The following is a 26,847-nucleotide window of genomic DNA, read 5'->3' as shown; positions in this document are numbered from 1 at the left end:
TACCAACGTTGCCTTAAGCAATGTGAGCTGTGAGCTACAAGCTACTGTTGCTGATGCTGGCTGCCTGCATGACCCTGTGTTGGTAAATCTAGCACTCTGTCGCTGCAGCCTGCTATCCTGTGGTGGTGAAGCTGCTGATTACCATTATCGCCGCTACAGCGCGAACTATGGTGCAGTACGCTTAAGGAGCAGAACAGCCGTCCTCTGCGAAGACATCCAGCAGATTCCAGCTGCCCGCGGACGCTGTCCCCCCTCCTTCCTCGACGCGCTGAAGAGAGCCGCTGCCTTTCTCGTGCAGAGAAATCCAGTCCCGGCGCTTCCGGTTTACCCTCGCGGGTGACTGGGATATCGAGAGAGACCCCTGAAGGAGATACCAATCCTCCATCATTCTATTCAGAGGTATGGTGTTGACTAAACCCTTAGACGAGAATTCTTGAAACAAACCTTGGCAAAACCAACTTAACTTAAGCTACTTACTTACTCCCCTTTTCACGTGTTAGGCTTAGGTCAGGCACACTGGGGTAGGCTTAGTTAGAAGCACCAGTTGAGTATGTTAGCCTAATGTATATATGACTGTATATATGTTTTATTACTTTTAAACCATTGTATGGCTAAGAAACCATACCAATGCTTTTACAGTTCTATTTCGCAATACTTATCTTACTGTACGTACTTTTTATAATAACAATTATTACAATTGTGGCAATACATTTCTCTTGTACGAGAAGAAAGACTGTTCAATAAATGTTAACCCTTTATTGACAAACGCCCGTCTCTCTATTCTCTACATCTCGTGAAAGTAAACTGCACTAGACTGACTGAGTGAAATACATGTCTATTGTTTCACACGACCCTAGAGATTGACTCTTGATCTGAGGAGCAAAGTTGTCATGTTGCACGGTTGTTGGAAAACTGAATCCCTTCTTGTCTGTGCCAAGGGAGCTGATCACTTCCTATGCAGAGAAGAAAGTTTCCAGTGACCTCTGAGCTAGTTGGTAACACAACCCAATTAAGTTTAGCATAGTCAGTGGAGGCCTGGAATATCTGCAGTTCCACGTCGATACTACTGTTTATGTTATTCCAATGCGCAGGGCCTAGTGGGAAACTAGGAACTACACTACAGTGGTGCCTAAGTAGTCTCCGTGACATCATCTCTGCACTTACGACGCCAGCGACGGACACAGCCACACGACGCCACCTACCGACACGCAGGGGTACTGCTGCCGAAAAACTTTCCTGATCCAGTCTGACTCCTCGTGATATTCCAAGGTAAGGCAACTATCACTAACTAATGTCTCTTCCAGATAATTAGTAACTTGTGCATTGCTGCCCAAGTCAGATACCAACCACAGAATTTGTAACAGCAGGCACATGGAGCGCACAGGCTAACTACTTAAATGCATAGCATCCTGCTGTGAGATACCTCGCATGAATTAAAATCAACCAATCAATTCACGTCTCGAGTCTGTCCAGGCAGCCCCTGTCCACGTGGGACCCGACTGACAAGGCTGAGAGGCGCCAGCTCAGATCTCATCTGCTGCCATTTATCCAATATTCTACCGCAGCACCAACTCATGTGAGCACAGCGGAGAGTTAGGATTGCAACTTTTCAAGCACGTCCATTACTACATCAGACTGCAAAATGTAACATTACCACTATCACAAGTTTCACAGACTTGTAAGCCGCGGCAGGTCCTGCAACACACACCGTAGGCAATCAGATCCCTTTGTAATGATCATCTCATCACCCTGCCTCTGCCGTGACTGTATGTGCGACCCGTCTCACTGGCAAGTGAACTCCAGCGTGCATGATCGACGAGGCACCGATATAATCATTGCTGCATGGTAGGCAGCAGCAAACTAAACAAACATAACTACTGCTCACTCTGCCGCGCACTCAGAGTCCACTTCCAAATGGATACACTTTGTTGCAATAACTTGCCGCCACCACGTCAAATGAATGCTGTGCCGGCAGGAACAAAGCCGCTGTAAAAATCATGAATGCTGATTGCTGCAGCCAGCGCTGCAATGAGCCACCCGGTAGGCGCAACCCACTCCTGACCTACCATTCAAGAAACTTTGCACACAACTAAAGAATAATACAATCACACACTCTGCCAGAGCAGCACGTGGTTCGTGCTGCTTGCTCATTGTTAGAATTGGGGGTCTCTGGTTGGCGCAGGTATGCACTTGCGACAAGCAGGGACCCTCTCCTCTAAGTCAGGGCAAAGGATTACTCTCCAGAAATAACCCCTGCTTACCGTCAAGGTAGTGTGGCGCAAGCAGTCAAGGCTAATCTCAGGAGTACATGTAGCTAAGTATTTGCAATATCACACACAATAATTCATTAACCCACCACACAATGACACAAGACTGTTGGTTCTGTAAAAATATCTCTTTTATATAACTCTTAAGCAGGCTTCAGATACAGTCTTTAAGTGATTTACAGATGGTTCCAGTTACAAATACCACAGTTCTTGAATTGCAGGGACAGTACTTTAGAATGCTTTCACTCCCTTTAAAATGTGGCCACAGTTCTTAATGTCACATTGGACAGTCTCTTGAAAGAGGTTTGAATACTCCTCAACACACCCTCACAATGTTCAGTCTCTTTTAAAAGGCGAGATTACTTCTCATAACAACATCTGGCTCTCCAGGCACTGTGTACTACTTAATACACTGTTAGTTGAAGGTCTGGGTCCTCTGGAGCGCTCCTGTGCGCTCCGTACGATCACCGGAAAAAGGCCCTACCAAATCTTACGGATCTCGCGTGAGACGCGTACACCGCGGCTGATCAGGACCAGGGGTACGAGTCGTATTAAGCTTGTACGACTCGTACCTTCAGGCGTAGGGGCACAAGAACGTTCACAATGGACAGCGGGACACTGCGCACAGCTCGAGGCGTTGGAGGGGCCTCAGTACATCATACAGGCGGTGCGAAGCGTACCGGTCTCAGCGTACCCCTCTCCTCAATACCAGCGTACGCTGCGCACAGTTTGGCTGATCTAAAAGGGGTGAGAGGCGTACACACGATGCAGTACAAAGCGGGCAGTTCTAAGCGCCCACTTCTTCAATCTCAGCTGTGCACAGTTCACCGTACCGTTTTGTTGAGGGGGAAAGGCGAAGCGGTGCCTTCCTCCGTGACAGGAACTACGGCTCGAGGGCTCGTCTCCTCGAGAGCAGCGTTGCGTTGTGGGAATGGCTCGTCCTCCTCTCGTACACTTCGGTCCTGGAAAGAGGGGGCGGGGGACCCAAACAGTAGTGCAAGGCGCTGTTGGTGATGTTTCCAAGTACAGCGCGTTTCTCCGGATAGTTTCACAGGGGAAATCAGGCTCGCAGGGCACGGTCCTTTCTTGCGGGGCTGAACACGGCTCAGGCAGGCTCGGACCAGCGGGGGGCTAGTCTTTACTGTGCCGCTGGGCTTCGTCTGGCAGAGGTCGCGGTTGCTCAGCGGAGGGACCAAGGGCCTTTCAGAGGGCGCAGCAGATCTCCACGGCGCGCTCAGCTATCTCCAGTGGAACTGTGGGGAATACAGCATGCACAATAGTTTCTCCTTCCAGGCGGTGAGGTTGAGCCCAATGTTCCTGGGGCTCAGTTCAGGGGGCAAGTTCACACGCAGGCCCTTGGAGATCTTTATAGAAGTTTGGCACAAGTTAAAATAAAATAAAGTCTCTGTAGTCTTTGTCCTTCTCTCCTTCTTGCAGCAAGGCACCCACCACAGGCCAGTCTCTCAGGATTAGAGACAGTAGTCCTCCTTGTAGCTTTCCCAGGTCCTTCTCTTCGGGCAGAGTTTCTTCTTAGCGCAAACAGGATCTGATTTGTTAGGAGCCGGGCTCCTACTTTTATACCAAGTTTCTTTTGTTCTTTCAGGCCAGGGGGGCCTTTGCATAGTTCACTTCAGCTCTGAAGCACTTTGTTTTGCCAAAACAGGTCTTTGCTTTCAGTGTGTGGGGCAGGGCAGCAGATGCTCCGCAGGAGGTGGAGCCAGCATTGTGAGAACAAGTACAGTCAGAAGCACCTTGTTGACAGACTTCCCTCTTCCTGGTCCAGGTGTCTGGCAGAGTCATCAGTCGCTCCCCAGGGGGCGGAGCCAGCATTGTGGTGGCAGAGCACAGCCCTATTCAGAGTCAAGGGGCACTCCCACCACCTACTCTGGTGTAATACCCCTATTCACCACCTGTCGTCCCCAGCCCTGTCACTCACACAACCCAAACAGCAGATACACATCCTGGCAGAGGCGGGCTGAAATGGTTAGGCAAGCAAATACTAACTTTCTAAAAGTAGCATTTGCAAACACAGGATATTAAAATAAACTTTACTAAAAGAAGTATTTTATTATTCTGAGTTCAGGCATACTAAACTTGACTTCCTACCATGTTCCCTGAGCCTGCTGGGATTATAGAGTGTAATAATTCCAGCAGCCCATTCGGGCCTATGAGAACAGGTAGCCTTACAATAGTGAAAAACGAAATTGGCTGTAATTCACTATTAGGACATGCCACACATCAGGACTTGTCATACCTTATGCTTACAATGCACCCTGCCCTTGGGCCTACCATAGGGTTGACTGATATGAAGTTAAGAGAAGGTTTAGGGACTGGCAAGTAGGTGCACTTGCGCAGTCAGCATGACAGTACCAGACTACACGCAGGTTCTGCAATGGCAGACCTTAGACACATTTTACTAGGCCTCTTCTGTGGGTGGCACAACCAGTGCTGCAAGCCCACTAGCAGCATTTCTATTTACAAGCCCTGGCACCCCTGGTGCACTTGACTAGGGACTGACAGTAAACCAAATAAGCCAAACATGGACACCAATCAATGTAACAATTTACAACAGGGAGAGCATATGCACTTTAGCACTGGTCAGCAGTGGTAAAGTGCCCAGAGTCATTAACCCAACAAAAACAGGTCAGAGGAAATATACGAGGAAAAAGGCAAAAAGTTTAGGGATGACCCAGCAGGAAGGGCCAAGTCCATCACACATATTGAGTGTTTGGCCAGGGCGGTAGATTTTGGTCCTGCCTCTGCAAACTGCGGTGGGGTCTAGGAGGCATTACATGCTCCTTGATGCGTATGGGATAAGTTGCGCTATATAAATCTTTACTCACTCACTCACTCACATTGCATATCTGAAAGAGACACGTAAGTGATAGATTCCTTACCTTAGAATATCCCCAGGCATCAGACTGGATCCGGAAAGTTTTGCGTAGCAGTACCCTTGCGCGTCGGTAGGCGTCGTCTGCGGCTCCGCGTCCGTCATCTGAAAGAGACACGTTAGTGATAGATTCCTTACCTTAGAATATCCCCAGGCGTCAGACTGGATCCGGAAAGTTTTGCGTAGCAGTACCCTTGCGCGTCGGTAGGCGTCGTCTGCGGCTCCGCGTTGTTGGAGTACTTAGACGCCGCCTCCGCGTGCTGACGTCAGTTCTTCTTTTTTCCACGCCAGCCAGCGCAGATCTGGAAAAAGCAGTTCCCTAGTCATTTTTTGACTAACTTTTTGGTTCTTTTGATCTCTTTCGAAGTCTTCACGACTCCGACGGTGCCGTTAGGGATGCCCGGCTTCAAGCACTGCGGCGATTGCGAGCGACTCATGTCGGTTACGGATCCGCACCGACTGTGTCTGACGTGTTTGGGCGTCGACCATGACGACGAGGCCTGCTCCGACTGTCGGGCCCTCTCGAGGAAGGCCAGGCGGGAGCGGTCCCGCAGGCGACTCGAGATCCGCCAGTCGGCCCCGCGCCGTGTGAGGTCCCGGTCCCGGTCCCACGGGAGTCAAGTCAAAAAGTTTATTTGTACTGGTACTCAACCGAGGACCACAAATTATATTATACAAGTTACATATATAAAAGAGGTTTAAATTATCAATACAGGGGTAAAAACGATTTCAAAAATTTATACAAATTATAACAAATGAATTCGTTCGGAGGTTGTTTGCAAAGAGCTATAAGTTCTCTCACCGTCGTGATTCTACATAAGCGATATATTGGTTCTAGGAATCTAGTGCGGGCTGAAATTACGATCTGGTTCGGACATACGAATAAAACATGCTCCAAAGTCTGATCGCCCCCTGCGCACAATGTACATAAAGGAGATCCTCCCGGGGACCATCCTGAGGTAAATGAGAGTACGGGAAGGATGCCCAATCGAACCATAGCAATTGTTCTCCTTGCGCCATGTGTCAAGGTTAGCCCGATATAAGACCGACTTTGTTTAAATTCTAATGAATCAACAAAGGGTTTATAGGTAGGTAATTTAGTGCAATGTCGAGAGTCCAATTCGTAGCTTAATTTTGGGGTGAAGCATTTTAAAAACAATTTTAGTTGTGCTGGTGACCAATTTAGCAACATTTCAATGTTAATATTTGCTACGCGAAATGCTTCAGTCATGTTCTCTCTAAATATATGCTTTTTAGCGTCATGCCCAAAGGTTTCTTTTTTCAGCAGTGACCTTAATGTGTTCTCTTTTGCATGCAATAAATTGTAGGCCCACCTTATTACATTTGCAATTGCTACGGCGTACGAACTTGTGACTGATAGTTCCAATCTCAGTGCTTGAACTGGTACTGCATCTGACAATTTCAGAATTTTTCTTAAGATCTTTCCCTCTTTGCGATCCATGAAAACCCATTGTTTTATGGGAATATACTCCGTCGCATAAGAAAGTACAGGAGGTATTTTTACTCTATAGATGTTTATCAAAGAGGAGAAATGTCTATTCCCTGTTGCGCTATAGAGTCTCTGGAGGGCCGCGGCATGTATGTCTGATTTTCTTAGCAGATTGTTCATTTGAGTGGTGTTAGTTAAGTTTTTTGAAAGGATCCTGCCGAGGTAGGGATAGTCCTTAACTTCTTCTATCGTTTCTCCTCCTAATCTCCAGGTATATTTGGCGCTTTGTTTCCTCCCCGAGAAGGCTAGTACTTTTGTTTTCTTAATGTTTGGGACTAAATAGTTTTCTTTGGAGTAGTTGTGCAGAATATCAAGTGACATTTGTAGTCCGAAAGGGGTAAGATCCAACAACACTATGTCGTCAGCATAGAGCAGAGCGATTATTTTATTATCAGCAACTTTTGGAGGTAGGTTGGAGCCCGATTGCAGGTAGTAACACAAGTCGCTTAAGTAGAGGGAGAATAGGATTGGGGTTAGAAGGCACCCTTGCTTTAGTCCGTTTTCAGTTTTGATTCTTTTCGTATAACCTTTTTCTCCCCCCATTTGGACTTGACACCAGGTATTGGTGTGTAAGCTTATTATAGACTGCAGTAATTGTTCGTGTATACTGAGCTTCCTCAATTTCTTCCACAGTGTTGGTCGGTCTACCCGGTCGAATGCTGTGGAATAATCTATGAAGGCAGCGTAAACAACCTGGTTTTTTTGTGTTACGTATTTGTCGAGGATAACTTGGATAACTGCGATATTGTCAGTTACCGAATGTTTAGGTCTGAAACCTGCTTGAAACATTGGTATCTGACCTGTTGTGAAGGCCCATTCTTTTAGACGATGTAAAATTTCTGCTGCAAATACTTTGCCCACCGCGTCTACAAGTGCTATTTGGCGTTAATAGTATGCCTGGGTTTTGCTTCCCTTTTTATGGATCGGGATGACTATACTTCCCTGCCAAGATTTTGGAACTTGACCAGTATCTAAAGTATAGTTAAAAAGGTGATATAGCAACTGACTCCATTCCTTTGGGGCAATTTGTAATGCTTTGATCGGAATCTGGTCAGGGCCAGAAGCACCTGTTGATCTTGCATTACGTATGTTTAGTTCGACAGATGATGCAGTAATTTTATTTAATGGATATTTGACATTTCCTTTGTTGTAAACCCCACTGCATTCCGAGGGGACTCTTGAGTTTGATCTGTAAAGGTCTGTCAGAAAAGTTTCCCAGGCGTTCGGAGGGACCGGTATCGATTGTAATTTCTTTTTGGATCCAGTAAGTTTTCCTATTAGATACCAATATTTGCGCTGGTCATTCTTATTTGCCGCTATCTGGATGTCGACCCAATTACGATCTTGTAAGGATTTTTTAGCTTTTTGATTCTCACGTCTTAGTTGATTTTTTGTTTTATTTATTTCCTTTTTTATTTCTGGAGTGGGATTCATATATTGGGCGCGTATGTATTTGTTTAATTTTTTCTTTACTTCAGAGTTCTTAAAAGTGCGCTTATTTTTGTCTTTGTTCCTACTGGTGCCTGCTGCATCCTTTGCTGTCATATTAAGGATGAGAAGTCTGAATTCTTTTATGATGAATTCAAAATTTTCGATAGGATTATCTGAGAATATTTTCGTTAGGAACTGAGAATGATCAATCAAGGACGTGATTTTGTCGATGGTATAAGAGTTCCAGAATATGCGTCTCTTCTCGCTGTTGACCACTATATTGCTTTTTTGGTATATAATGTGGCAGGCTGCAGAAGATTTTGGTAACCAATCTGTTGTCAGATGCATTAGGGTATGGTCGCTTTCTTGACAGAACTGGTTAAGCAAATGTGAGACTGTGTCCAACAAATCCTTGCTACTAATTATGTAGTCTACAATAGATGGAGTCCCGTTACCCCGCCTGGTGTAACTTGCTGGAATGTCCCCTTCCATGTTACCGTTCACTATTACTCCATTGATATTTGTCAATGTTGATAATAACAGTTTCCCTCTTTTGTCAGTCCGTATGCCCTCCGGAAATTGCGGGGATATGATGTCCATACCTTCTTCTGAGTGTTGTTTTGCCCACTTATTAATTTCTAGGTTAGAAATTTTACTATTAAAGTCGCCAACAATTAAAAAGGGTGAGTGAAGATGGTTTTCTATTATATTCTCGATCCTTTCCATGATTTTTAAAAATGTTATATCATGCTTTTTACCCGGAGGAGCATATACATTGAAGAGGAGAACTGTTTTAGAGTGGGCCGTACTGAATGTTTTAGCGGAGATTTTGATGCACTGAAGGTTTTCTAGGTTAGTATCTAATAGTTCCTGGTCCCACAGATATTCTTCACTTAGAAGAATGGCTAAGCCGCCTTTGGCATGACCTCGATGAGTGTTTGTTGCTGAAATTTCGTAAACATAGTAGTTTTGAACAATGATAGGTTCGGTTGCCCACGTTTCTTGTAATATCAAGATATCCGGTAGATTTCTGGTAGCTGTGGACAGTTTGTTCTTAATTCCACCTGCGATATTCCAGGAGGTTATTTTTATGCCGGTGCTAAACAGATTGCTGTTGAAGTCTCCTGATTTTGTTGCTATTCAGAGTCTCTGAGACCCAAGCCCAAGATTTTGTATTATTGTCATTCTCAAGTTTTTTAGGGGCTTGGTACCAGACGGCCCGTTGACCTTGGTTCACCTGGATTTTTAGTTTTTCTTGCCCTACAGACTGGATATCTGAGTGCATGATTACTTGGTCTTCTTTCACCTCATAGTTCCTTTGGGATTGTTTCCAATATGAGTTAGAAAGTGCACTTATTTGAGCGTTATACCCGGTTGAGGCTTTACTGACCGTTGGTTCCTTTCTTTCCATTACATCATAGCCTTGTTTGTATAGTATCTCTTTGTCATTCAGAATGATTTCTGGGAGAACAGACGACCAAAATGTTACCCGTACTAATTTAGTATTGTCTTTGATGGGAAAAGTTACTAAATCGAGTTCGTTACTGCTCAGTGATTGAAGAGGCTTAATATGGCGTAATAGATGTATTATTCTTCTTCTGTTGAGTGGAGATGAGTCACTAGGAAAGAGTTCCTCGAATTGTAGAATTTTGGGAGAAGACTCTTTCTCTCTTTGTTTGTACCTGTTTATGTCTTCCGTGGCTTTGTTGTTGTTAATTTGACTTGGTTACTCCGGAAGTCTGAAAGGGACATATTCTTGCGCTCTTGGGTCTAATTGTGGCGACTTTTCTTCAGGTTTTTTTCTGGTTGCTATTTTTGCAATGCTTTCTGATGCTGTTATTTTTTCGAGTTGTTCCTCTGCAAGGTTTTGTGTTATAACAGGTTTTCTAAATTTCAGTTTGTGAGCTTTCTTTTTTTGAATCCTTCTTATTGGTTTTTTCCTCCTACATTTCCTTCCCTCTATGTTGTTTTCCTGATTCTTTTTATCTGTAAATTCTCCATTATCTTGGATTGATATTTTAGCGGTGTGTATTTCTTGGATATCTGATACGGAATTATTTGCCGGTGTAGTTGTTTCGCTTCTTTTTGTGAATATTGGGAAGTGATTAATCTTTTGCTGATGTTTTTCTTTGAAGAGTTTTTTTAGTGAATATATTGTTGAATCATTTGAATGTTCCGTCTTTTGTTTTTGTTGTAATTGAGTCTTAAAGGTTTGGGTACCAAAATCGCGTGTTCTTTTCTTCTGTTCCTTATTATGTTCTTTTGATATGTCATATTGTTCAGTTTTTATTTTTGTTGGTAAATTATTTTCCTCTGCTAAGAAGAGATCTTTTTTCTTTTTCTTATCAACTAGATGTTTTAATATCCCTATTTGAACGTCCAGGGTTTGATCGGAGTTATCTAGAATGTTTCCCAGAAAAGAGAGGACAGATTCCAAAATCTCTTGCAGCGAGAACAAGGCTTTTGAAATGGGTGAAGTCGTGTTGATGTTGTTATTATTTGTTTTAAAGTTGAAGGGATCAGATGAGAGATCAAGTAAGGTGATTGGAGGAGATGTTTTATCCTTATTATTCTGGCTTGTTCCGTAGTCCGATTTTTGTGGTCCAAGAATTGATTTGTTGACGTTTGAGTTGCCAAATAACGTTGAGCTCCCTCCGTTTTTGATAGGAGTAGAAGTTTTTAGAGTGGACCGTTCCTGTTGAGAGTTTTATAGATCTACTGGAGTACAAAGTAATTTGCTACTTGAATCGGTGGCCAGAAGACCCAATTTAGATTGTGAGTTAGGTTTCGTTGGAGTGCTTTCTGATTCCCTTATGATCACCGAAACGTTAAGAGAGGTTTCTTTGGCAGATGTAATCAATTCTTGAGTGTCTATAGCTGTAAGTGTAGTAAAGTATGTGCTGATTGCCGGCGTTAAGGTTATCCGACCAGGTTTAATGGCTTTGTCGGTAGATTTCCAGATAGCGTTCTCTGTCCCCATTCTTCTCATAAATATCGTACGGGAACGTAATTTTTTGAAGCCCATTTAAAACCTATATGCTTTAAGTTGTTGTTATTTAAAAGTTATCTCACAAGTATACCGATGTGAGCTCTGATGTTAACTGCAGGTTAGTTGGGCTTCCCTTAGTGACTTACCAATTAAGGTGTTCTCTGTAGGGATGGTCGAAATGAAAAGGGGGGGGGCCCGTCCCGTCCTCAGGCGTCCTCGGACGGCCACAGACGGCCCGCCCTTTGCCCAGGCTTAGCCCCGCGCTTGGTCCCGCGCGTGTCCCGCGTCGCGGGGAGCGAGTTGATATTTGTACGCTTCGTCGGTGGGCGTGTCCGTGGGCGTTTCGCCTGGGGGAAGAGGAACCAGCTGATCTCAGCTAAGAGTTCTGGTCCTCGCAGTCCCCCAGGCTAGGTGCGCTCTCAATGCACACCCTGGCCTCAACCCCTCTGACTCCAGCTGGGAGCGATGGGCAGAGCGTGCAGAATGCTCACGCTCACACCAGCGAGTCAAGGGGAGGCAGCGCCACAAAGCGATTACAGGTTGAGCGTCGGCTTCAGTCAAGCAGCTCCAAGCAGGCAGCACAGGTCACAGGCGGCGAGGGGAGATTCCTCACACAGCGAAGCAGGCTGTCAAGATCAAATCCGAGTTCCAGTGAGTGGCGCCCGCGAAGCGGGTGTCACGAAGATGTATCCTCGTCGGTGGGCGTGTCCGTGGGCGTTTCGCCTGGGGGAAGAGGAACCAGCTGATCTCAGCTAAGAGTTCTGGTCCTCGCAGTCCCCCAGGCTAGGTGCGCTCTCAATGCACACCCTGGCCTCACCCCTCTGACTCCAGCTGGGAGCGATGGGCAGAGCGTGCAGAATGAAGCTCACGCTCACACCAGCGAGTCAAGGGGAGGCAGCGCCACGAAGCGATTACAGGTTGAGCGTCGGCTTCAGTCAAGCAGCTCCAAGCAGGCAGCACAGGTCACAGGCGGCGAGGGGAGATTCCTCACACAGCGAAGCAGGCTGTCAAGATCAAATCCGAGTTCCACGGGAGGTCGAGGGACAGGTCGCGGGGGCGGAGCCGTTACAGCTCCGGGAGTCGGCGCCACTCCTCCGGGTCCAAGTCGTCAGGTAAGAAGCATAAGAAGTCGAAGAGACATCATCGCTCTTCCGACTCCCCCCGACGCTCGCGCGATGCGGCCGGGGGTTCGGGTGACACCGCCCACGCGGCTCCTCAGGAGTCGCGGGCGCCGCGTTCGGCTCCATACCCCCCGGTCCCTGGGCTGAACGCGACGCCGGAGGAGATAGAGCGCTTCCTCATGGTCATGAGGTCCCTTTCTTTTCCGACGGGTTCCGCGGCGCCTTCGGGCCCAGCGAACCCGTCTGGGGGCCCTAGTGGGTCGGGTTGAACCCCGACGCCGTCGGGTGCTTCGGCCTCGACGCCGGCGCCGCAGGGCTCCACGATCCCGACGCCGCCGCTGCCCTCGGGCTCGGCGCCGCAGGGTTCGGCGGTCCCGGCGTCGTCGGTGCCTTCGGGTCCGACGCCGCAGGGTGCCGTTCGACCCTCGTCGGGCGATGGAACGTCCCCGGTGGACCTTACGACCCCCCCGGGGTCGGTCTGTGTGGTGTCCCCTCCGGCGTCGGTCCCGGCCGACGCCGTCTCCAATACCTCCTCTCTATGGGCCCCGACGTCGGGACGGCGCCCGTCGGCGCCGATCCCGACGCCGTTCGGGGATTTCTATCCCTATGAACCATCCTCATTCACTAACGACCCTGAGTCTCAGGAGATGGGGGACGAGGAGGATTGGGAGGGGTCTGAGGACCCTCTGACAAGGGAATGTCAGTCTAGCATGGACTGGACAGGAGACCTCGGGGAGGCCAGTGGCCTGGACACCTCTCCAGACACTGGATTCGTCTCTCCTCCTACCGTGGCTTCGGAGGAGGGCGCGACATATAGTGTGGTGTTGATGAGGGCTGCTAAGGCATTGGGCCTTGAGCTCCCCGTCGCGGCCGTGAGGACTAACCTCCTCACTGAGGTCCTTAAGCCGCAGTCAAACTCCATGGAGCCTATGCTGCCGTTTAATGAGGCCTTGTCGGACGTTCTTTTGGGCACTTGGTCCAGGCCCGCTACAGGTTCGCCTGTAGATAGGAGCGTGGCCAGACGCCACCGCCCGGCTCCGGGCGACCCATGTTTCCTGTCCACCCACCCCACCCGAGAGTCTGGTTATCCAGGCCTCTAACTCCCAGACCGCCTTCCCGTCGGCTCCCCCTGATCGGGAATCCAAGAGGTACGAGGCCTTTGGCAAGAAGGTCTTCTCGTCCCTTAGCTGTGGACTACGGTCTTCTAACACCGCATGCCTCTTGGGCCGTTACACCCATTCTATATGGGAAACGGTGGCGGGATTGCTGCCAGAGTGTCCGTTGGAGGTACGGGCCAAACTCGGCCAAGCCCTGGTGGAGGGCCGGGACGCAGCGAAATATTCGATCAGGTGCGGACTGGACACAACTGATTCGCTGGGCAGAGCGATGGCTACGGCGGTGGCGATTCGGCGCCACGCCTGGCTCAGATCCGCCAACTTCTCGGCTGATGTCCAGAATACCCTCATGGACATGCCGTTCGATGGCCGTCGCCTCTTTGGCGACAAGGCAGACCACGCGCTTGAGCGCTTTAAGGACTCCAGGGCTACGGCCAAGTCCTTGGGCCTCTCGGCCCCGCGCCAGCAAGGGGCTGCTTTTCGCTCCTTTCGTGGCCAAGGAAGGGGCGCCCCCACACGTGCCGCCAGCCACTCGCCGCAAACTGTCGTCCAGCGCGGCGGCGGCCGTGGAAACCGCCGTGGAGGCGGTCGGGGAGGCAAGCAGAGCCAGTCCACACCTGCCCCCGCAGCATCCGCCTCTAAACCCTCCTAGTCCGTGCTTTTCGGCCCATGTGACGCCAGTGGGGGGCAGGGTTCGCCATCACCACTCTCACTGGCGCACAGTCACTTCGGATAGGTGGGTGCTGCAGATCGTCCGAAGGGGCTACTCCCTCCCCTTCGAGACGACCCCTCAAGCCATGCCACCGCAACACCACCGCGTATCGGGGGATCATTTGCGGCTCCTGCAGGAGGAAGTTTCGGCCCTCTTGGCCAAGGGGGCCATCGAGCGCGTTCCTGGGCCAGAAGTAGGTCGTGGTTGCTACTCCCACTACTTCCTGGTACCCAAGAAGGGCAAAGGGGGCCTACGCCCTATCTTGGATCTGAGGAACGTCAACGGCTTCCTCCGGAAGGAGAAGTTCAAAATGCTGACACTGGCTCAGGTCTTAGCTGCCCTAGACCCAGGAGACTGGATGGTAGCGTTGGACTTGCAGGATGCGTATTTCCACATCCCCGTCCTGCCGGCCCACCGGCGCTACCTGCGGTTCACGGTAGGCCTCGAGCACTTTCAGTTTACCGTGCTCCCCTTCGGCCTTATCAGCGCCCCACGGGTGTTCACTCACCTGCGCAGGTTAGGGGTTTCAGTCTTCCCCTACCTAGACGACTGGTTGTTGAAGGCGGGCTCGCCCCAGGCAGTCGTCAACCACCTCCAGACTACGGCGGATCTCCTGCACAGGCTAGGATTTTCCATCAATGTGCCGAAGTCACACCTGTGCCCCTCTCAGAAGCTCCTTTTCATCGGAGCGGTTCTCGACTCGGCGCAGTTTCGGGTTTACCCGCCCGAACAGCGAGTCCGGGATATTCAGGCCCTGATTCCGATCTTCAGGCCGTTATCCCGGATTTCGGTCAGGCTGACGCTGCAGCTTCTGGGGCTGATGGCCTCCTGCATCCTTCTGGTGCATCACGCACGGTGGCGGATGCGGGCTCTGCAGTGGGACCTGAAGTTTCAGTGGGCCCAGCACCGGGGCAACCTTTCCGACCATGTCCTGATCTCGGAGGGCACTGCGAGACAGCTGCAGTGGTGGCTCACGGACCGCGATTGGGTCAACGGCAGATCCCTCTCCCTTCCCCAACCGGAGCACGTAGTTGTGACGGACGCGTCCCTCCAGGGCTGGGGTGGCCACTTGGGAGAGGCGGAGATCAGAGGTCTCTGGTCTCCGGCGGAGTCCCGGCTCCATATCAACCTTCTGGAGCTGAGGGCGATTCGTCTTGCACTGAAGGCATTCCTCCCCTCTGTCAGGGGGAGCATAGGGCAAGTGTTCACCGACAACACCACCGCCATGTGGTACTGCAACAAACAGGGCGGAGTGGGGTCGTGGACCCTTTGCCAGGAGGCTCTGCGCCTATGGCAATGGCTGGAACATCAGGGCGTGACCCTGGTGGTTCAACACCTGGCAGGCTCTCTGAATGCCAGGGCGGACGAACTCAGCCGTCGGTGCATGATGGATCACGAATGGCGTCTGAACTCGGACGTGGCGCAAGGTCTCTTTCAGCAGTGGGGAGAGCCTTGGTTAGATCTATTCGCCACAGAAGAGAACGCGCAATGTCATCAGTTCTGCGCGTTGGAATTTCCAAGGCGGCACTCGCTCGGAGACGCTTTTCGTCGCGAGTGGAGCTGCGGTCTGTTGTACGCCTTTCCGCCTATACCACTTCTGCCCAGAGTGCTGAAGAAGATCAGGCGCGACCGGGCCCAGGTTATCCTTGTGGCTCCGGACTGGGCACGAAGATACTGGTATCCCGAGCTACTCAGCATGTCAGTCGATCCCCCGATTCGTCTGCCTCTTCGGGAGGACCTTCTGTCGCAGCAGCAGGGGACGGTCCTGCACCCGAACCTGTCCAGTCTCCACCTACAAGCTTGGAGATTGAGCGGCGGCAGTTGAGGCCATTTGACTTGCCTCCCGAAGTCTGTGATATCATTCTGGCAGCCAGGCGTCCCTCCACAAAGTCGGTATACGCCTGCCGGTGGAACAGATTTTTGGCATGGTGCACAGCAAAGGCTGTGGATCCTCTCTCTGCACCCCTTTCGGAAGTGCTGCTCTTTCTTCTTTCCCTTGCCCAGCAGGGCTCTGCTCTGGGCACTCTTAAAGGGTACCTTTCTGCTCTATCAGCCTTCTTAAGGCTACCAGATCAGCCTTCTTTACTCAAGTCCCCTATTGTAAGTAGATTTCTGAAGGGCATCACGCACATGTTCCCTCCTGTTCCCTTCGTGATGCCCCAGTGGGACTTGAATCTGGTTCCCACCTATCTGATGTGTGCTCCCTTTGAGCCACTTCATAACTGCCCTCTTCGTCTCCTTACTCTAAAGACGGCATTCCTGGTTGCCATCACCTCTGCCAGGAGGGTGAGTGAGCTCCAGGCTCTTTCTTCTTCTCCACCTTTCCTGTCTGTTCATCCTGATAAGGTGGTGTTACGTACACGGCCTTCCTTTCTGCCCAAGGTTGTCACGGCCTTCCACATCGGGCAGTCCATCACTTTGCCCACCTTCTTTCCGCCTCCGCATCCCTCGAAAGAGGAGGAGAGGCTCCACCGTCTGGATCCAAAACGTGCGCTCTCCTACTACCTAGATCGCACGCGCCAATTCCGGGTGGATGACCAACTCTTCGTTGGTTACGTGGGCGCGAAGAAGGGAAAGGCTGTGCACAAGAGGACCATCTCTAGGTGGATCATCCTGTGTATCCAAGCATGTTACTCCATAGCGAGGAAGGAGCCCCCAGCTGGATTGCGGGCTCACTCCACTCGGGCCACGGCGACGACAACCGCCCTGGGCCGCGGTGTCCCCCTGCAGGACATTTGCCAGGCAGCTACGTGGGCCTCGCTGCACACGTTCGCAAGACACTACTGCCTGGACGGTCAAGTCCGGAGGGATGGCTTCTTTGGCCGTTCCGTCCTCCAGGACTTTCTGGTGTGATATTGGTTCGCAGACCCACCACCGGGGTTGGTATTGCTGGGGTATCTATTCTAAGGTAAGGAATCTATCACTAACGTGTCTCTTTCAGATGCGCAAGTTACTACTTGTGTAACGATATATCTGTAAGAGACATTAGTTAGTGATAGATTCCTTACCGACCCACCCATCCTCCCCGTTCTGCGAACCGATATCTAGGGTTAAGGTCATCCCCTTTCAGGGCCCTAGTTTCATGGCACCAGTGTTAGTTCTATCATGGCTCTGCGTATCTGGCGCGGAAAAGCTGTGCTATCAGAACTGACGTCAGCGCGCATGGGCGCCGTCTAAGTACTCCGACGTCATCCCGGCGCTCACGACGCCGACGACGGACGCGGAGCCGCAGACGACGCCTACCAGCGCGCAGGGGTATTGCTACGCAAAAGTTTCCGGATCCAGTCTGACGCCTGGGGATATTCTAAGGTAAGGAATCTATCACTAACTAATGTCTCTTACAGATATATCGTTACACAAGTAGTAACTTGCGCATCTGGCACTGAAGGCATTCCCTCCCGTCTGTCCGAGGGAGTGCAGTGCAGGTGTTCACGGACAACACCACCGCCATGTGGTACTGCAACAAACAAGGCGGGGTGGGGTCGTGGACCCTATGCCAGGAGGCTCTGCGCCTCTGGCAATGGCTGGAACATCAGGGCGTGACTCTGGTGGTTCAACACCTGGCAGGTTCTCTGAACGCCAGGGCGGACGAACTCAGCCGTCGGTGCTCGATGGATCACGAATGGCGTCTGAACTCGGACATGGCGCAAGGCCTCTTTCTGCGTTGGGGAGAGCCTTGGTTAGATCTATTCACCACCGAAGAGAACGCGCAATGTCATCAGTTCTGCGCGTTGGAATTTCCAAGGCGGCACTCGCTCGGCGACGCTTTTCGCCGCGAGTGGAGCTGCGGTCTGTTGTACGCCTTTCCGCCTATACCACTTCTGCCCAGAGTGCTGAAGAAGATCAAGCGCGACCGAGCACAAGTCATCCTTGTGGCTCCAGACTGGGCACGAAGGTACTGGTATCCCGAGCTACTCAGTATGTCAGTCGATCCCCCGGTTCGTCTGCCTCTTCAGGAGGACCTTCTGTCGCAGCAGCAGGGGACGGTCCTCCACCCGAACCTGTCCAGTCTCCACCTCCATGCTTGGAGATTGAGCGGCGACAGTTGAGGCCATTTGACTTGCCTCCTGAAGTTTGCAACATCATTCTGGCAGCCAGGCGTCCCTCCACTAATTCGGTATACGTCTGCAGGTGGAACAGATTTGTGGCATGGTGCACAGCAAAGGCTGTGGATCCCCTCAATGCCCCTCTCTCTGAGGTTCTCCTCTTTCTTCTCTCTCTTGCCCAGCAGAGCTCTGCTCTGGGCACTATCAAGGGCTATCTTTCAGCTCTTTCAGTCTTTCTGAGGCTGCCTGACCAACCTTCTTTGTTCAAGTCCCCCATAGTTAACAGATTTCTGAAGGGCATCACTCATACCTTTCCTCCTGTTCCCTTCGTGATGCCTCAGTGGGACTTGAACCTGGTTCTAACATTTCTGATGTGCGCTCCCTTTGAGCCACTTCACAACTGTCCTCTTCGCCTTCTTTCTCTGAAGACTGCCTTCCAGGTTGCCATCACCTCTGCCAGGAGAGTGAGTGAGCTCCAGGCTCTGTCTTGTAAGCCTCCTTTCCTTTCAGTCCATCCGGACAAGGTTGTGTTACGGACAAGGCCCTCCTTCCTTCCCCAAGGTAGTCACGGCCTTCCACATTGGGCAATCCATCACATTGCCCACCTTCTTTCCGCCTCCGCACCCCTCGAGAGAGGAGGAGAGGCTCCACCGTCTGGACCCAAAACGTGCGCTCTCATTTTATCTGAACCACACACAACAGTTCCGGGTGTATGATCAACTCTTTGTTGGGTACGCGGGCGCTAAGAATGGGAAAGCGGTGCACAAGCGGAAAATCTCCCGGTGGATTATCTTGTGCATCCAGGCGTGTTACTCCTTGGCTAAGAAGGAACCCCCTGTTGGGCTGAGGGCTCATTCTACTCGAGCCACTGTCACTACAACTGCCTTGGGCCGAGGTGTGCCCTTGCAGGACATATGCCAGGCGGCTACGTGGGCCTCGCTGCACACGTTTGCAAGACACTATTGCCTGGACAGCCAAGTCCGGAGGGATGGCTTCTTTGGCCGTTCCGTCATCCAGGACTTTCTGGTGTGATTATTGGTTCGCAGACCCACCACCACGGGGATGGTATTGCTGGGGTATCTATTCTAAGGTAAGGAATCTATCACTAACGTGTCTCTTTCAGATGCACCAGTTACTACTTGTGTAACGATATATCTGTAAGAGACATTAGTTAGTGATAGATTCCTTACCGACCCACCCATCCTCCCCGTTCTGCGAACCAATATCTAGGGTTAAGGTCTTCCCCTTTCAGGGCCCTAGTTTCTTGGCACCAGTGTTGGTTTTTGTCATGGCTCTGCGCTTCTGGCGCGGAAAAGCTGTGGCTAAGAACTGACGTCAGCACGCGGAGGCGGCGTCTAAGTACTCCGACGTCATCACGGCGCCCATGACGCCGACGACGGACGCGGAGCCGCAGACGACGCCTACCGACGCGCAAGGGTACTGCTACGCAAAACTTTCCGGATCCAGTCTGACGCCTGGGGATATTCTAAGGTAAGGAATCTATCACTAACTAATGTCTCTTACAGATATATCGTTACACAAGTAGTAACTTGTGCTTTAGTGCGGTTATGTGGTCCGCAGCCCTAAAATGCGTTACAATAAAGCCTGATGCCTGGTACTTGGCAGGACTGACGTTTTATGAGTACACCACAAGTGATCCAATAGACGATGGAATGCAATCACGCCCCTCTAAAATAAGCTGAATACACCACTCAGGTTGGGATTATTATTATTGCGCCTCAACCAAGAGAAGGGTATAATAATTATGAAACCCCTCATTGTAAACAAGGGTATTACAGAATACCAAAGCGCAGCACCATAGCACCACTATTGCAATATAGAACACTCCAAGTGAACATAAAACCACTCCCCCTTGATCCTTTACTAGATCAAGTGAGATGCGAAAGCATGTAGGTGCTACTTCGTCCCCCACAGCACATGAGATACAGGATGTGGAAAGTGATACAAACATAAATACTCACTCCAGAGAATGGGACAATAGAAAGAAGGGCAGAGCGGTGAACATGTAGGTACTGTCAGCAGCACTGTACCCCTAGGAGTTGTGAGCTAAAAAATAAAAAAAGCTTGTCAAAAAAAGTGCCTTTTGGTCTTCAAAACCACTCGTTCCTATGGTTGTCCGTAGTACAAAGGGACTACATTATCTGTAGATATTCTACTTGTCAAAGGGCAGAATGCCGTCACTCACAGTGAAGTTAGCCAGTCGTTGAAATGGGCTGCCCCTGCTGTGGTTGGTGGAAGAAAAATGTGAATGACTCAAAAGCAGAACAAAGCATTGAGAGGGCCCGGCTGAAAGATTCCATATTTATTATATTATACATATAATTTCAGTAAAACCAAAAAGGTCTTGGCTAACACCAGACATGACAAAAAGCAAAAGATGCATCCAAAGTCTGTAGTCCTTGAGACTTCTAAAATATGCCTTTGTAACTCTTGTGCTCTAACAATCTGTTTCCCAGACCCTGAAGATTTAGTCAGCCTTCAGCCAAAGTGTAACATCCCTTTCTGCAGTAACGTAATAGACAAAAGTGAAATAGCATTTTACAGGCAAACATTGAAAAATGCATCACACTACATGAATGCGAGATCGAGTTGACCTTTTGCCAAAGGGAATGAGGCAGCATGATGTGACTTTAAAAAGAATCTGCCCATTTTAAGACTGGCCTTTCGTGCAAGTGTGAAATTCAAAATTTAGAGGTTTAAATGTACTTGTACCTGCAGTCACATTGATATAGACAGTATTTGGGGAGCAGAGTAATATAGCATCATTTAAAAGTGACATTCTTACAATATTGCTTTTTGAGTACAGTTTATTCAATACCAGTTGCTCTAATTGTTTAATACAACAATAAATCTAGTATTCTGTTAGCAATGAACAAGTATGCTGTACAAAAGCTTTTCTTGTTTTAATCATTTTTACTGTTCCTATTTCTAGTGGAGCATAGAGCAGACCTTCCAACTAACTACACTCAAGCTCTAGAAAAATGGTCTGGGTTTCAGTCTGTTATTGGTTTAAAAGATTCAGGCAAAATCTCAGAAGCTGAGGATCATTGCACAAAGGTAATTTCTTTGTTGTTCTAGTTGTGTGGGTGAACATTTGTATGTATCCATGTATCTATTTGTCTGTGGTAGGTGCCTGCGACATACAAAATTTAACCTATCTGATATAAGACTACTAGATTCCTTCACGTAGAATTATCCCCAGGCGTGAGACTGGATCCAGAAACATTTTGCCACAGCATCCCTGCGCAACGGAGGTGGGGCGGCATCACGTGACTCCACCCAGGTGTCGTCCACGTATGTGTCATCAACGAGGTTACATAAACCCCACCCCAGCGCGTCTACGTCGGTTTTTTCCTTTTCCGCGTGCAATGCGGTTCCGGTCTTGCTGCAGGCCTCTTTTCTTCATCATTGTCTCTTTTTTGGGGGAACAGTGTGTGAATGCCTTCGGGCTCCAAGACTGGTGCTCGGCCTGTCGGGCGTGGACTCTCCGCAGGTGATGCAGCCCCATCTGCCGTCCTCCTATCCACCGTTTCCTGGTGATGGGGTTTTGAGGGTCCAGATGGAGACATACGCGGTGGCTTTGCAGGCCTCGCTGATGTCTCCTCCTCCTTCCCCTCCTGGGGCATCAACGGATCCCTTGCCTTGCGCGGGGCCCTCTGCGGCGCCGCCGGTGGCTCCGCCCCCGGCGCTGACTGGTTCGGATCCAGGATTGGAGAATGTGGTGCTGTTTGGGTGCGGCCCCTCGGGGGTCCCTCCTTCAGACCACGGCGCCTCTGCCTCGCCGCAAACTCCTGCAGGAGTCCCTGTGGTGTCGCGGGAGATCGCGGGGCTCGGTTGCATCCCCAAGCCCCTCTCGGTCCTTTGACAAGGTAGTCCTGTCTATGGCTTAGGTGACGCAGCTACGACGCCGGCAGCTGCTGGACCGGGCGGCACCACAGGGGTCGGTGGACCCTCCTTATCCCGCTTTGGGTAGAGGCTGGGCAGGGACCACTGGCCCCCCTCCGGGCCTTTCTCGTCCCTCCATGCAGGTAGTTGCCTCGTCGGAGGGCGAGCCAGAGGTTTAGTCGGCCCTGGCAGCGCCGCATGGTTCGCCAGCAGAGGCTGGCGGAGGGCTTTGTGTCACTCCCCTGGTCCCTTTCATTCCTCCACGCAGACGGCTGCCTCGGCAGAAGTTGAGTCGGCGCCGTTCCGAAGCCACCCCCTGACCACTTGGGATCCGGTCCCCAGAGCGGTGTGGCTTGGAGGAGCCCTATCCGGTGTCTCCTTCGGCGCTGGATGGCATTGCTGTACTGCCTCAGGTGGCGGACTCTACGGCTCCAGACAGGCATCGAGTTGCGGATTAGTCTTCGGACGCTCCCTCTTCTCCGGAGGCTGACTGCATATTGGTGTCGTCCTCCCCCGAGACTGGCCGCCGTATGGTGTCTTTTTCACCGAAGGTCGGCTCCCCACCATTTCTGAGGCAGAGATGTTCGTCGGAGGAGCGGCCGGTCCCCCATTCATCGGTACTTTCTGACTTCCAGGTCTGGCCTTTGCCCATCCTGCGTGGTTTCAGCGACCGCCGCCGTAGTTTGCAGCCGTCGCCCATGGAGGAGCTGCTTTCTCTACCGCGGGGCCCTATGGAGGTGGGTGAGGCCTTCGCTCACGCGGTGTCCACAGCAGTGGTCATTCTGCGCATGGGTGACCCGATTGCTCACTTTCCGGCTGACAATCTCTGGAGGTTCTCCACCAGGGCTGTGGTGGGAGCGAGATCTTGCTTACCTTTGAGGGTTTGCTTCTTTCTTCCCTGACGAGGGCTTGGAGGCGTCCGCCTCAGGGGATCCGGTGCCTCAGCACCTTCTCCCTCCACCCCTCTGCTGACAGTCCACTTTTGCGGACTGCTTTTCCCTCCCTGCCGCCACTGTTGACTCCGCCGTCCCAGAAGGCCCGCTGGCTGGACTCGTGGGGGCTCAACATGTTCGCCTCGACCACCGCTGCCCTTAACACCTTCTGTGTATTGGCTAAGGCCTCCTCCATTTGTTTGTGGGACTCAGCTGAGTCTCTGGGAGCTGCAGCTTCCCAACAAACTATTCAGGTAGACTTACAGCATCATGCTTTGGTAGGCCGGGAGCTAGCGGCGTTTATTCTACGGTCCGCTCTGGACATCTTGGAGGGGCAGGGCCGGTCCATGTCTTCCTCAGTCGCCCTCCGTCGCCATGCTTGGCTTCGGGACGGCGTGTTCCCTGAAAATACTCGGGAGCGACTCCTTGATCTTTCGTTTGAGGGCAGCCTGTTGTTCCATGCTCTGGTGACTCCGCCAACCAAAGGTTTCCGGCCGGGCTCTGTCCTCCTCCTCCTCCTCCTCCTCCGCCTCCTCCGCCTTATCCTCCTCCTTCCCCTCCTCAGTGACTGCTGAGTTGGGTTGGTTCTGGGCCTTCTTAGGCCGGTAGTTCTGGCTGTGGAGTGTGTTTTCTGGCCATTTGTGTTCTCCTTTGGGACTTTGGCATTGTTTGCTGCTGGACGGCCCTTTGTTGACTATGTGTGATTGTTTTGCTGGCTTTGTTGCGCAGACTTGGCCCTGAGATTAGGATGTGACTCTCCTTGATGGTGTTATGTGAGAAGTTGGCCTGATATATAGTGCTCACTATTCTAGTGATCACTGTGTATCATACCAAACGACCCTTATTGATGATTGGTTGTAAGTCAGCCTTATAGACCAGCTATCCTAGTAGCGTGGACAAAAGCAGTCTTTAGGCTAAACTCTAGAGGGCGTGTTAAGCCAGCTGTTTTACCATCACATATACCCCTTGAACACCAAGTGAAAGGACACCACACAAGTTGTTATGAAAAATAAAGGATATTTATTTATAACAAGTCTACCCTGACTCTTTATGAGTCAGGGAGCTAAGCACAATACAAAACTCTTACGAAAATACTACAAGTTGCACAATTTACACAAATGCCTGAGGGGCACGAAAAACCATATACTCTAAAAGTGGAATGCGAAATACTAGCAGGTAAGTAACAAGATCCAGAGGCTTCAGGATCGCTAGGACTACACTACTAAACACTAAGGTTAGGAGCAGGAGGCCTAGGGAGATCGGGTGCAGAGTGTGCACTCTCACGCGGGATGCGGGACAAAGTCTATGGAGGCTAGTATTTCTAAAGTTACTGTTTTCGGACGAATCCGACTAGATAGACTTAAAACGAAAAAGGATCTGGACACTTTGAGAGTGAACCTGCGTTGGAGCACCGACATGCTCGGGTTACCTAGCCCAGGGGCTGCGGCTGCATTGGGTTCAAAAGACGTCGGGAATCCTCGTTGTAGTCTATGGAGCCTGAAAGAAGAAGTTGCTGGCAGGCGACCAGTGAAGATGTTTGGTGTGATCCAAGCCTGGATCGGTGATGGAGACGACCTGAAAGCAGAGGGGACTCCGTTCTTAATCACTAGCCAGTGATTGTGTGGGCACCAGGATGGCACCGGATGAAGTCACTTCGACCAGGTGAGTGGGCGACGCTGGACTCTGCAGTCACACGGGCTAGGAGGCGTTGTCGGCGACCAGGCTGGAGGTTCGAGCTGTCCCACGAAAGTGTCTGCTGTCGGCGATGCTGGACCCAGGATGGGGGCAACAACCCTTGGCAAAGGCAAGCCCACGCGGTGGAGTCAAGATGGCGTCGTGGTACGTCGTCAGGAGGGCCTCTAGCCAGCAGGCAAGTGACCGGACAACGCGGTGAGCAGCAAGGAGCAGAAGGGCCCCACGCACATCTCGTGGATGCTGGGGGGCTGGACTTCGGTGCTGGAGCTGCTCAGGGTTGGGGCTTCTCAAACCCCAGGGCACTCACTCGAGGATCCCTCGGAGGTCGTGCTGGTTAAGCGTCGTGCAGTTTTAGAAGATGGCCGGTCCCTCAGGTCTCGTCACACCCACGAATCTCAGCTGGGCTGATGATGCAGGTAGAGGTCAGAGATGCCAGGGAATCTGGTCTCGTCGAGCTGGTCAGTCTTGATCCGAAGGATGGACGTGCAGCAAACCGCGATGCTTAGGTGGTGCCTGCGGGTGCTGGGTGGCTACTCCTTAGCCACAAGGGAGAGTCCTCAAAGAAAGTCAAGAGTTCCTTTCGTAGAAAGTCGTTCAAGATTCAGGATGATCTAATTTGGGAAGGGGGCCCGCTCCTACCTTTATCCTAAGAAAAGGGGCTGGCACGCGACTAGGTCCTGCCCATGGGTGGGACCAGGAGGGGGGTGGTTACACCCCTCTCCCTTGTCCCGACTTTCCCCAGCTCAGGGGCTGGTGTGCCCCTGGAACTGTTTTGAGCCGGCATATGCACAGTGAGCACCGGGGTGCCACTTGCATGCACCTTCTTCTAAGCCCTGCCTACCTGGGATACACAAAACCCTGTCTGGGATGGTGCTAGCACCGCCCCTGACAGGAAACCCTTTGTCCAAGCTCTCCTCGCTGGAAGGACTCCCAGCAGCAGGAGGTCAGACTTGTGTCTGCGGTGGCAGCATCCATTTTGTGATGCTGAGGCTCGAGTTAACTTTAACCGGGGTTCACAGTTACATACATGTCGTGTCCCTCTAGAAGGGTGGAATGCTAACCCCGTCGCCAGAATTGGCGAGGGGTTAGTATTCCAATTCGTATGACACCTTACTCGACATGTTTTGATAAAGCGATACCAAAGTTGGCAAATAACCGCGAGGATTATAATGCACTTAAGAGTATATGGTACGCGTTATCATGGAATAGCTATTAGGACTTGGTTCCGCAAGCTGCAAACGGGCTCAGCTTATGCCAGAGCACCATCTCACATAATTCCAAGCACTCTACCTTCAGGATTGATAAGGCCTGCCATAGGAGTGACTGATAGGAATACATGTGTCCATTTTAGGGTTAGATATAGGGATACACCACCTTGCCCCAGCTGTCGTGCAGCCAGTTGTGTCAGATTTGGATGGCCAGCCAGGGGTGGCATAATACATGCTGTAGGCCCTGGGTACACCTATGCCCTGGATACCTAAGGTATGCTGTACAGGGACTGATAAGGTGGCCCAGTACCAATTGGTAAATGCGCCTAAGGTACATGTGTGTCAATTTAGAGAGAGAACAGCTAGGCTGTGGGTCTGATTAGCAGGCCCACAGCCAGGGAAAGTCGTAAACCAGTGAAGCAAAAAGAAAAAATCGGGGGTGACCATAGGATTGCAGACCCCACTCTCCTACAGTGTTGTCTTAGGGTAATTTGTCATTACTCTTCTGTTCTGGACTTCTTGTCCTTCACTGTTAATAGACTGTGGTTGCAGGCTTCTTTTGTCTGCTGCAACATTTTCCATATATTTTTCTGTCTCCATGGAGAATGTCGTATTTGCTTGCAAAGTTGCTTTGCAGTAGCTGTTCTCTGCTCTTCCCTTCTATGACTTTCAGTGCCACGGTGCCTGAAACTTCCCCGAATGGTGCTGTTCCTCACCATTCGCTTCTTTCCTTTCGTTCATCTGATTTTTCGCACTCTGTTCCTATATTCTCACAATTTTTGTTTGTGATGGTTCTGCGTTGTGGCGCGGAATAGTTCTCAGAAGAAAACTGATGTCAGCGCACCGGGGTGAGGCTTATGTGTCCTCGCTGACGTCACGCCCGCAGACGTCAGGGCGGGGTCTCGTGGTAATGTCCCCGGTGCTCAGAGATGCTGTGGCAAAGAAAATTTTCCGGATCCACTCTCTCGCCTGGGGATAATTATACGTTCAAGAATCTGCGGCTAGAATCGTCTCTACCAGATACA

At 50.8% G+C, this 26,847-nt stretch overlaps 1 protein-coding gene across 1 annotated transcript in view; it reads left to right on the top strand.

Annotated features, from left to right (window-relative positions):
* SKIC3 (SKI3 subunit of superkiller complex) overlaps positions 1-26,847 on the top strand; it is a 1,256,060-nt gene that overhangs the window by 1,106,394 nt on the left and 122,819 nt on the right. The window contains exon 36 of the mRNA XM_086960925.1: positions 21,035-21,159. Within this exon, the coding sequence (XP_086817051.1) occupies positions 21,035-21,159 (125 nt within the window). The remainder of the gene's footprint in view (positions 1-21,034; positions 21,160-26,847) is intronic.

The sequence above is a fragment of the Lissotriton vulgaris genome, chromosome 3_1 (genome assembly GCF_964263255.1).
Source record: "Lissotriton vulgaris chromosome 3_1, aLisVul1.2, whole genome shotgun sequence".
In the NCBI taxonomy this organism is placed as follows: domain Eukaryota; kingdom Metazoa; phylum Chordata; class Amphibia; order Caudata; family Salamandridae; genus Lissotriton; species Lissotriton vulgaris.
The sequence above is the reverse complement of the archived record's forward strand: the minus strand, read 5'-3'. Positions and strand labels throughout refer to the sequence as shown.